The 11800-nt window shown below is 36.5% G+C and overlaps 2 protein-coding genes across 6 annotated transcripts in view; one reads left to right on the forward strand and one right to left on the reverse strand.

The window, feature by feature from the left end:
- Positions 1 to 11221, reverse strand: part of LOC106072425 (uncharacterized) — a 51661-nt gene extending 40440 nt beyond the window's left edge. For 2 of the 5 annotated variants that reach the window (XR_008778976.1, XM_056036006.1), the window contains exons 1-6: positions 10938 to 11220; positions 9625 to 9872; positions 8445 to 8543; positions 8028 to 8135; positions 6365 to 6463; positions 876 to 1016 (exon numbers count right to left, since the gene is read on the reverse strand). Coding sequence is in view for 3 of the 5 variants with exons in the window: in XM_056036006.1 (XP_055891981.1) it covers positions 876 to 1016; positions 6365 to 6463; positions 8028 to 8135; positions 8445 to 8543; positions 9625 to 9872; positions 10938 to 10980 (738 nt within the window). In the remaining 2 variants the exon portion in view is untranslated. Of the gene's footprint in view, positions 1 to 875; positions 1017 to 6364; positions 6464 to 8027; positions 8136 to 8444; positions 8544 to 9624; positions 9873 to 10937 lie in introns of all 5 variants that reach the window. The other 3 variants (XM_056036005.1, XM_056036004.1, XR_008778977.1) reach the window with 2 other exon arrangements.
- On the forward strand, positions 2616 to 5467 carry LOC129927362 (uncharacterized). The gene is made up of 2 exons (XM_056036007.1): positions 2616 to 3269; positions 3814 to 5467. The coding sequence occupies exons 1-2, from the start codon at positions 3178 to 3180 to the stop codon at positions 5450 to 5452; spliced, it is 1731 nt and encodes a 576-aa protein (XP_055891982.1). The 5' UTR covers positions 2616 to 3177; the 3' UTR covers positions 5453 to 5467.
- Positions 11222 to 11800: the final 579 nt, after the last annotated feature.

The following is an 11800-nucleotide window of genomic DNA, read 5'->3' on the forward strand; positions in this document are numbered from 1 at the left end:
TGTTTAATTGATTCGTGTCTTGTCATCTACAATTAACAAATGTTTCTGTTTCAACATGATCAGAGAATGGCCACTGGGAGAAATAAATAGATTACAATCTAAAAACATAAAAAAGTCTGTTTCCCTCTTACAAAATAAATGCATTCAAAGTGAAGACTTGAGTGATTGACATAGTGTGGGGATAGAACAAGAACATCATAAGAAAATACTTTTAAAAAAAGATGAAACGAAGTGTCATTGTATCAAGTAGTTTGGACCAGTCATGTCATTACATATGTAATAGATCTAGACCAACAACAATAAATCTGTTTAGCGCTATGTCATGCCTTTAGCGTTTGCAATATGCTATGATCCTATTACTTATCTGGACCAGTTAGAAAAATTACCGTAAATTGTTTTTAAAAGCATTTGATTAAAAAAAAAGGGGGGGGGGGACAACCTGAACTCGAACTCGAGGCTCGCGCCTCCTTGGGCCGACGTGTTAACCACTCTGCTAGTAAGGTACTCGTGACTAGAGAAAATTGTATAGTTACAGTACATTTATTTTCCTTGTTCGAGATACCAAACAACATAAGTAATTACCAATAGTAAATTAACTGATTAGTTGTTTTTTTTTAATTGATTCTTATATTGTCAGGTAAAAGAAATAACTGTTCCACGTTTCACCTTGATCTCAGATTGAATGTGTTGTAAAAACAACGTGTAGGAACTTTTTACCAGACAGACAGACAGACAGTAAGTTGCTAAAAGCTTTGTAAAAAAAAAAAAAATGATGGCTTTTGGTGCAGAAACTAAAGACAAATAGAAACTATTCCAAATATTATTTGTGTGCAATTTTTAAAAAATGTTTTTTGTTTCCTTCCTTTAGCTCTCACCAAATCTTCCATAAGAATTCCTTTGACTGTCGCTGGCTGCTGGTCTTCGGCTGGCTCGCCTGTGGTCAGACTCTTAATGAAGACATCACACAACTCCTGATCCCCTAGTATAGCCGTCAAGTGTAACGGGGTCTGTCCCAGCTGACCAAAACAAATTATTTTTTAGAAACAGCTGTAGCGAAACATTTCTTAAAAGAAGCAAAATGTTTTAAAGAGAGAACTGCACATTTGCAGCCATATTATCTCAGTATTATGAGATGTATTTCCTTTTTCTATATCAAACAAAAAATTTGTTAATTACCCATAGTTCATCAATCCATTTTTTAAATAATTGATTCGTGTTTTCTTAGGGACAATGAGTAACTGTGCCAAGTTTCAGCGTGAAACTTGAATTAATTAATTACTACTAGTTAATGAACCAATTTTTGATCGATTTGTGTCCTGCCATTGACAATGAACAAATTTTCAATTTGATCCAAGAATGTAAATTAGGAGAAATAACGTGTAAAAGATTTGTACCAGACAGAGCGAGTTGATAAAAGCTTTGTAATAATGTCACTTACAAAGACCGCATTACAAATGAAGAGATTAGAAACAAGATTAATACAGCAATCGGACCCCACGAGGACCTGCTAACTACTGTCAAAAAACGTAATCTCTATGGCCACATCACAAGGTCCTCAGGACTCGCAAAAACACATTACAAGGTCCTCGGGGCTTGCAAAGACACATCACAAGGTCCTCATGGCTCGCAAAGACACATCACAAAGTCCTCAGGGCTCGCAAAGACACATCACAAGGTCCTCAGGGCTCGCAAAGACACATCACAAGGTCCTCGGGGCTCGCAAAGACACATCACAAGGTCCTCAGGGCTCGCAAAGACACATCACAAAGTCCTCAGGGCTCGCAAAGACCTTCCTCCAGGGAACAGTAAGTGAAGGTGAAGGCATAATGTGCAACTCATTCGTTGATAATGTCAAACTATTGTCTTGGCCACACGCGCTCTCGCCATTAACACAGGTATTTATTTCATGTCACATTCTGAAATAGATCTCTTTACCTGGACGTGTGCTTACATTTACTCAGGGCCGGACTTAGGCCACTGCAACCTATGCGGTCGCAGTGGGCCCCGCGCTTTCATAGGCCCCGCGCTAATTCTAGGTGTAATTATTAAATTGCAAAATATACAAGAAAAATTCCTGGAAATCTCCTGAATTTATAAAAATCTCCTGAAAACTCATAAAATCTCCTGAAAAATAGACAAAATTGTCATTTGTGGGCGTCATTCATTGCGGAGAACGCCAATCCTAACGCGCGATAAAAGAAAAAAGGCATTGTCAGCTTTCATGTAATAAAATGTAATAATCAGGGCAATTTTCACCTTAATCGGAAGCTACAATACTTTACTTTTATAGTTACTGACATATAAATATGTCATAGGTTGCAAGGTTCGTAAAGTAAAGTTAATTTGATCGCAATTTTGTACTTAGTAAAGTCGTGTTTTTTTTCTAATACAAAATCCTAATTTTCACTTATTATCCTTATTCCCACTCAGACTAGGCCCCGCGCAATCAGTTTCGCATAGGGCCCCGCTATTGTTAGGACCGGCCCTGCATTTACTGTTCTACATTTAGATTTACCATGTAACATACTGTACAACTTTTAACATAATTATAACTTATGAAGAATGCTATAATACTATTATTCTTAATTTGAATTATTTTAAAATTTTTAATGGGGGATGCACAGTGAGAAAACATAGATTTAGGTCAAAAATATCGATATTTTAAAATTAATTGATTTTAATAGTTTAAAATGTCTAGAATACGAATTCCCTATCAGAATACTAAAAAAAATACGTTTTATACATCAATTTTGTATTTTAAATGTATATATATTAGCAAAATTTTGATGTTTTGGTGAAAAATCAACATTTTGTAAGCTATAGTTGATAAGCTAATGTACGCTCTCATCCCTAACAGATGGTATCGATACAAAGGTCTACTTTTCTAGTTCCGATTATGTGCATGGTTTCTCATTCTATAAATAAATAGTACTGCAATAAACTTTCAAAATACGTCACTACCTCTTTTTTTTTCCTATATCCTCATATACACACCCACAAAGCCATATTTACGCATGCGCACCATCAAAGCTTCTTTGGTTACTGTACATACACGCATGCGCACTGAAAAAGCTTCCGTAACGACAAAGTATGCACGCATGCGCACATGACGTGAACCGGTCCTTCTTCTGTAAACTTCCATCACATCAACAATCGATTCATTATTGAAACTCAGAAATGCCAACAAAAGGTTATATGTTTGGAAAGAAAAAACGTTACTGTAAGCCCAGAGGACGACATGCTTCAAAGACAAATGCACAATTACAAAGGTAAGTCTAGATCTAGAGTTTGCTTTTTTTTATTTACTAGACAAGCGTGTGCTGACACATAAAATAATGAAACCTTGGCTCTTTGAGTTCGACAACTGTTTATCCAATGAATCACATCTAGATCTAGATCTAGAATCTAGATTCTATAGACATTAAATAAATATCATGAAAATGATTGCAAACATAGAGATCTATCCTTTTATAGATCTAGTCTATATTAGGAGCATAGATCACATTAGAACTAGATAATCTCTAGAGATTATCATGTATGATGATGTATTGAACAGTATTGTAGGACTTCAACTCAAGTCTTGGTCTTAGTTTTTTTTTTTTAGATCTAGTACATATTGTCATATATAGATCTACATTACATGTAACATGTCTCTATACATTCTTTACTTTTTATGATTAATACAATATATGATTTCTAAAATGCATTATAAAATTTAAAATAATCTTCATGTTGTGATAGATGTGACGTGTACTTTCATACTATTGAATTTTTTTTTAAAGACCCTCTAATTTATTTTTTATTTGTTTGCAGCTCTGTTTTGGATACAGCTGGATCTGAAGCAGCAACAACACAGCCTGCAAGTGCAGCTGAGCGAAAAATATCCCTAACTGCAGTTACTAACGCTGATAACACCAATAAGAGGCTGCCTGAAGATTTCATATACGTCATGATGAATTCAATGCAATTGACCACAATGGTCTCCTTGTTGTGCTGTCCACATTGCTTTGACAACAAATTAACTATGTGCATCACACAATCAAAAGGCATGGCTCATTTGATTAAAATCAAATGCCTAAATTGTGAAACATATTTGTGGTCCGACTGGACCTCAAAAAAAAGTAATGATGTTCATCTGGATATTAATGTCCGCGCTGTCGCTGCATTAAAAGAATCTGGAATCTCGCATTCTAAATTTGATAGGTTTTGTGGACTTATGAGTATGCCCTGCATGCACAGAAATACTTATAACAATCTAGCTAACATAGTCAATACTGCTATAATTGAAGCTGGTGAAGAATGTATGATTAGGGCATCTGCTGTTGTGCATGGAAGAAACATTTCACAACCTCTAACTACAGATGAAAGAATAAGTTCAACAGGCTGTCCTGTTATTACAGTTTCTTTCGATGGGACTTGGCATAAAAGGGGCCACTCATCTCATTCAGGAATTGGCACAGTTATTGATTTTGATACTGGACTCGTCATCGACACCGAAGTCCTATCAAATTATTGCCATGTTTGTGATTCAAACTCTGCAGAACTAAACTTTGATGCCTCTAAGCATATGTGTCAAAAAAACTTCAGTGGCTCAGCAAATGCAATGGAGGCCGCAGCAGCATCCAAAATCTTTTCGCGCTCTGTGGCATCCAGAAAACTTGTTTATGGCACGATTCTGTGTGATGGCGATAGTAAATCGCATTCATCTGCCATTACCAACTCAGGATATGATGTAGAAATCTTAAAAGAGGACTGCATTAACCACATCTCAAAAAGAATGTTTAATGCTTTGAACAATTTAAAAATGTCTAACAAAAAAGAACTAAATTATAGGCTTACAAAGCCAAAAATTGAAAAAATTACAAATTACTATTCCAAAGCTCTGCGCCAAAATGCTCCCGACATTCAAAAAATGAAGCTGGCTGTTATGGGCTCATTTTTTCATATGATGAGCTCAGACCTAGATCATAACCACAGGTTGTGTCCTGATGGCGCTACATCTTGGTGTCACTTTAAGAGATCAGAGGCACTAAAACAGCCATATAAAAAACACAACCAGACCATCACATCAGAAATAGGTAAACTGTTATTTCCTATAATGAAAAGACTAACAGACACAGATCTGTTAAAAAGATGTTCTAGAATGGGAACACAAAACGCCAATGAATCTTTTCATTCCCTCATTTGGCAAAGATGCCCCAAAACAGAATTCGCAACATTAAAAACGGTAAGGGCTGCGACATACCTTGCTGTTTTAGCCTTCAATAATGGACCTGTTGGCATCAGATCAGTTTTTGACATATTAGGCATTCCCTGGACACTAAAAAACATTTCTTTTAGTGAGAAAAAGCAAAATGTCAAACTACAGCTTGTTAGAAAAAGAAAATCAATCGCATTAGTGTCCAGGAGAAAAAACGAAGAATTGAGCATGAGCACCGGGCAGAGGTTCTAGAAGGTCCAACCTATCAATCAGGCCATTTTAATGAGTAGTTTTTTTGTTTTTTTTATTATCTATTATGTTGTTTTATGTTAATATTCCCTTTTTTTTCATTTTTATGGTTACAATAAATATTTTATATCATTTTAGAAACTTTAAATGCGTTTTTCTCAAAATGTATTTTTAGGTGCATGTTGTCCACAAGAATCTCAAAATCTTTAGTTCTGTATAAGTTAGACTAATAATTTTTCACATGTAGTTTATTGATAGTATATCATAGGTAATAGGCTGCAAAAATTTTCAATATGTATAATAAATTTCATTAAAAAATAAAAATAATGATGTGACCTCAGATGAAAAATGGGGTCGGAAAAAAATAAAAATTTTAAAAATTCATAAAAATTAAACCAGTAATAATTTTCAAAACAAAATTAGCCAGTTACCTATGGGATTCAAATATCTATCAGGTGCAATCAAAAAATTAAAAAAATTTTGAGTACTTTAGAATATTTTAAGAATTTTGTAAACATTGTTTATTTTCAAGATGGCCGCCATTTCCATAGCAACCCAAAAGGCTACACTCATAAAATGTGTATGGTTACTCATGTCTCAATATGTTCTATCAAGTCATGCATAAAGCTTTTCTATTTATCTGTAAATTACAAAAATTGAAATTTCATTGTGCATCCCCCTTATTAAAAAAAAAAGGAAACTTAATTTTTTAAGATGAAATGACACATTTCATTGGCATCGTCCTGATATATTATATCTTGTAAACATAGTTTTAAAAATCAATCTCAGTGCATAGGCCTATATATATCAAATGTAGAATGCCGACAGTAAGATATAGATCTAGTTATGCTCTAAAATAAATTACATTATGTGATAATTTGCCCTGGATAACTAATTTGATTTGTCGCGACTTACTTTATTTTTAGCCGTGACGTCAGCGCCACACGTGATCAAGAAGGACACGCCCTCCGCACATGCGTTTTGTGTGCACAGATGTAGAGCTGTACTGCCGTCCTTGCAAATAATAACAAGAACAATGTTAATAACAAAAGACATTCTAGAGTTCTCTTTCTACACAAGCGTATCACACATGGTATCGGTACTTAAAGAAATGGTTGCCTGGTCGTGCAGTCTGCGTGTTTGACTGTCGTTCGGTCGTCTCCATGGTCCGAATTTAATCCCTGCCCGCCCCGATCCCCCGTCGTCCTGCCGGAAGTTAGGACTAGGATGTATATTATCTTCAATTCTGAAGGAAAATCTGAAATATGTCAAACATTTTACTGCAAACAACTACAAGACCAGAGGGGATTTTCTCCACTTTGTGCCGACGTTTCGGTGGGCCGGATAGAACCACGTCCGGCCCGCGGGCCGTATTTGTGCATCACTGGCAGGTAGTAATCATTTTTTAATTGTAGAGTGTAGTAAACTGTTTTTCTTTTGTTGCAGTTATGTCGTAAATATTGAACTCAAGAAGGTGACATATTTCATCCCTGTAATGTAGACCCTAATCACATACATGTCGGCCTACTCTTCCTTTGGTCAGGCATGTAGATGGGATACGTTTTGACCGTCCAATAGTATACAAAAAGGAACAAAGTTCCTATGCGTCCGTACCTTGTGAGAAAGAGCTGAGCCGAGATGCCGGGAGAGGAGCTGTCTCAGTCCACTGCTCCGAAAATATCGCTCGACCATCCGTCGTAGCCTAGAAACTATGTCATACATCCGAACAAAACGGAATGAGTTATTCCTGATAGTCCGCCGTAGCTTTGACTTGTCGTCAATTAAAACAGATCCGTCTCTAAGTTAGGACTTACTGTATTGTCATTCAAACATATGTGACTTTTTAAAACAAATCTATTGATTAAAGTGTTCCGTTGTTTTCTATTCTTGAAAATGAAGCTCATTAAGGGAAAGAACCGCAAAATCACGTAAAATTACCTCCATATATCTCAATGATGCATGAATAAGCTCCCTTCTTATATAAAACAAAAAAAAATGATTAGTACAAATTGATTAACTAATTGGTTCTTTTATCGATTCGTTGTCATCGACTATGATTAATTGTGCAAAACAGAACGTAAAAGGGAAATTCCATATATATAGCTACATCTCGCAATAAGTAGCATTTATTTTCCTTTTTTCAATACCAAACAAAATAAATAATTAACACCTCAAAATAATTGCGCACAGTTTCAATTTGTTCCGAGACAGGTTGTGGGAGAAGGTGGACATTCCTGTATACACCAGACCGGGTGAGCTGATAAAAGCTTTAAAAAAAAAAAGAATCCGCTAAAACTCAATCGCAGCTGAAAATCTTATAAATTACAGACGTGTCATCAAAAGAGAACATAATTAGACCTACGTCCTACAGGTGTACATAGGTTCATTTAGTTGTGCCTGTTAATAGAAAAACTCTGCTAAGTCATTGGTTTTCCTGGATGATTTAGGCATCCTGGTCTAATTATCTAATGCCACTATGAAAGAAAGAGCATTTGTACACATTTGTCCCTGCTTTGGAATAAGATAAGCTCAGCGGAGCCAGAGCACAACTGAGCATCATTTACATGGCAAGACTAACCTTGTCTGTCGCGTTGATGTCCAGGTTGTCTCCCTTGTATCTCCATAAAAGTTTCAACATCTTAACGTCGCCATCAGCCGCGGCTATCATCAAACTATTCTGTCCAGACTAACACGTGAATGTAAGAATAGTTCTAACTGGGCTGGTAATACATACACTAAATGCTAAAATATAATGTAATTTTGTAATTGTTAATGCTTTTTTCCCCATATAATTTATATATATCCTATACGTCTGAGGTGTAACTTGCATTATCAGCTATGTAACACGTCATATAAAAGATATTTTACAGCAAAAAAAAAAAAAAAAAAAAGAATATGTATATATGCCTAAACTTGATTAAATGTTGTCAACTACGAGAGTGTAATGTACACTTATTAAGCGTAAAATCAGCTTCATTGTATAATAAATCCTTACTTCTGTCACTTCCGCCACGTCTGCTCCTTCCTGCAGCAACACCTCTGCAAGGTCAAGGTGTTTCCAAGAGACGGCGCTTTGAAGTACTGTAAAACATCGCTGAAGGAAATAGACACAGTAAACATATATAGATCTAAGTAGAGCAGCTAGATTCTAAGCACAAACACACACGCGAACACACACTGAAAGATCTTTGATTTGATTATTTGTACAGTTTCAATGAAGATGTGGAATCTGATGTGGAAGAGACTTGATGGAAATATCAACACAGATATTCAATAACTGTGCAACCCATTGCTTTTGTTTTAATTTTTTTTTTCTTTATATTCGAAAAAACAATTCGGTCGACTTTTGATGATTGAAAAGATTCGAGATCTAGATCACAGCAAAATTATTAAATATAGGTAGCATTTCTTTTAGGAAAAGACCACTTTATTCATTTTTTTTAGCAAAAGACCTCCTTATTTCTTAATGTAAAAGATCTCTTTTTTTTATAGTAAAATGTTGGAGGGTTTTTTTATGATAAGATCTCTATTTTTTCTAACTTTGTTAAAAATAGATTTATATTTATTCTCAAACAACAACACATGTATCAAAGTATCCTCCCATTTTTTTGTTCACTTTTCGCACTCATTGGTTGGAACAGAATTATAAGGAACTAATAAATGCAGATGTATATGTGTATGTTTAAAAAAAAATACTGCAAGTTATTGCATAAAGTTTCAAAAGTTAATATCCCGGACTCATCACAATTTCCCTAGTTGACCCGACTGAGCTTGATGATTACACTGTTTTCAAAGTTTTTTCATTTTTTTAAATTTTGTTAAAAAAATATTTCCTCAGAATCAATTTGCTGAGGTTTTTTTCTTCTAAGAACGTATCCGGGAATCGTGAGGCGCGGTGGTAGAGTGGTAAAGCGCTTGGCTTTCGAACTTGGACTGGGATTTTTTTTATTTCGGGATATTTGGGCGCCTCCGATTCCACCCAGCTCTAATGATTACCTGACATTAGTTGGGGAAAAGTAAAGGCGGTTGGTCGTTGTGCTTGCCACATGACATCTTCGTTAACCGTGGGCCACAGAAACAGATAACTTTTATATCATCTGCCTTTTAGATCGCAAGGTCTAAAAGGGGAACTACTTTACTTTTTTTTTATCCGGTAATCGTCCATTTTATTTTACCTCTTCGTCCTGAGTACTTTGAGTAGTCACTTCGGACTGTCTGGAGACAAATAGTCGGTCAAGTAAACCTGTCGTCAAGTTCGTCTTTGGTTCTCCTGTCTCAGTCTGGCTTTCCGCACCTTGGTGTTGATCATCGGACTGCTGCTCCGCATGTTGGTCTGCCTGTGTCGTCTGCTGTTCTGCTATCTTTAGAACAAGGCTGCTCTCTTTGGGTCCTTCGCTGTCCTGGTTTCCGTTCAAACTGTCGTCTGAAAGTCAAACATTAATAATATTGATGACGACTGAACATGTTCCATCGAGCGTTCTAATATGAAAATCGCTATGCTGAATAAGTGGGACCTGTGTCGAACAACGCCAGACCTGTGGCGTGGCAACGAGCTATTGGTCTAAACTGCCCACAGGTTGCGACGACGCAGTTTGGTGTTCAGGCCCTCGGGCTTGCTGCCCTGCCTCATCGTGGCGCCCGGGTGGAAATGGTCATGAGAGGGGACGACTAGGCCAAATGGGTGGCGAAACAAGGCTTCAACGGGAGAGCCTAAAAGGGTACGAGAGTATTCTCATTGCACTGTGCGGGTATGAAAAAGAGCTCCCGCAACGATCTGTCAACGTCCAGGCGCCGTCCCTCAAGGGGGCCGTTACAAAAAATGCTGTGTCCCGTTCGATTAGCCTGGTATATTAAAGGAACATGACGGGTGTTCCGGGGGGGGGGGGGCGTGACCTTTTTAGGCGCCCTGATTTTGACGTTTGACATCATGACATGAGATCATGTACTTAATAAATATATTAGTCTAAATTCCAATTGGTACAGTATATAAGTCAAATGTAAAAAAAAAAAAAAAAAAAATCATGAATTCTCTTTTAATGAATAATAGCGTTGTTTATTGGCGAGATAATGCACAAGTGACATATCTCAATTCGTATCGCCCCACGTCGTATTGTCTGTGCAGCAAAGGTCAAAGGTCATCTATAACATTATCTAGATCAATGCTGTCTTGTATTTGTGACTCCACGTAAACAGCAAGATTACATGTCAGTGGTGTAATATTTGGATCTAATATTTAATGTAAAATAAAAAAAAAATGGACATTCATTTTGGGGTCCCCCTCTAGTGGGAGCCCGGGGGACTTTCGAATTTGTACCCCCCTCCACCAACCCTAGCTACGCCACTGTTTTTCGCTACTTAGACCTATAATATTCGTGTCAGACTTGTACCCATTGTAATAGCCAGAGTAGTATGCGCATCAGTAGACGAGCTAGTATTGTTTACCATTTATTCATTTATGTGTTAATCTAGTCCACTAATCTAGATCTACCTTTAGACTTGTGTCTTCTTTTCCTGGATCCGCTTGAAGACATTATATATAGAGAGATCTAGATCAAGATCTAGACTATTAACTTGGAATATAAGTTCCTTGGTCAATGACTACTCTTGCTAAGAAAAGCTGGACTAGAATCAACAGCCTTTGTTGCTCCACTACCACTGTTGGTGTTGCTGTTGTATTCAAGACGATGAAAGGGTGACATTGAAATTAAAGTTTTCAAAATGAGATTTTTGTTTCTTTTCTATCAAGTTTGTCAAATAAAAAATTCAAGGGAAATTTTGTTTATTTAGGAGATGACGTCATTTCCGTTTTCAGATAAAACATTTTAGATTTTGCTTTTGGAAACAGGATGAAGTCAAAAAAAAGAAAACAAATATTTGAAAAATCATGCTTTAACTGCTCTTTTTTTTTGTTTCATCTCTTTTACCAATGGTTCATGTCTCAAGATGTTCGGACTAAAGGCGAGACCCAAGGCCGAGCACACAGGGGAACAACTCAATATTCTTTCTTTTTACCACATCAGACGTGCAGGTGTCCGCCTTAAAGCGGTTCCTTAGGAAACGGTGTGTGAATAATGAGTGCTTTTGGGGCATAGCTTTTTAAACAAGTTAAAAGCATGCTACACTACATTCAAGAAGAACATTAAGACCTACCTGTTCAATTTTTTTTTAGATAAGTTTGTCACTTTAGCTCTTGTGTTGTTTGTAATGTTATCACAGCGCCTTCAGCCTAGATTTTGTTTCTTAGCAGCGCTTTTTAAATACAATTCTTATTATTAAAGCAAAGTCCCCCTTTCAGACCTTGCGATCTATAGGGCAGATGATGTAAAGCTCACCTTTTTCTGTGGCACACGG

The sequence above is a fragment of the Biomphalaria glabrata genome, chromosome 7, assembly GCF_947242115.1.
Source record: "Biomphalaria glabrata chromosome 7, xgBioGlab47.1, whole genome shotgun sequence".
Lineage (NCBI taxonomy): Eukaryota > Metazoa > Mollusca > Gastropoda > Planorbidae > Biomphalaria > Biomphalaria glabrata.

What these genes read in the sequence shown, in the direction of transcription:
- LOC129927362 (XM_056036007.1), top strand. Translation starts at nt 3,178, where the DNA reads ATGCCAACAAAAGGTTATATGTTTGGAAAGAAAAAACGTTACTGTAAG. An exon ending in ACAAATGCACAATTACAAAG is followed by an intron (nt 3,270 to 3,813) that starts GTAAGTCTAGAT and finishes ATTTGTTTGCAG; the next exon opens with CTCTGTTTTGGATACAGCTG.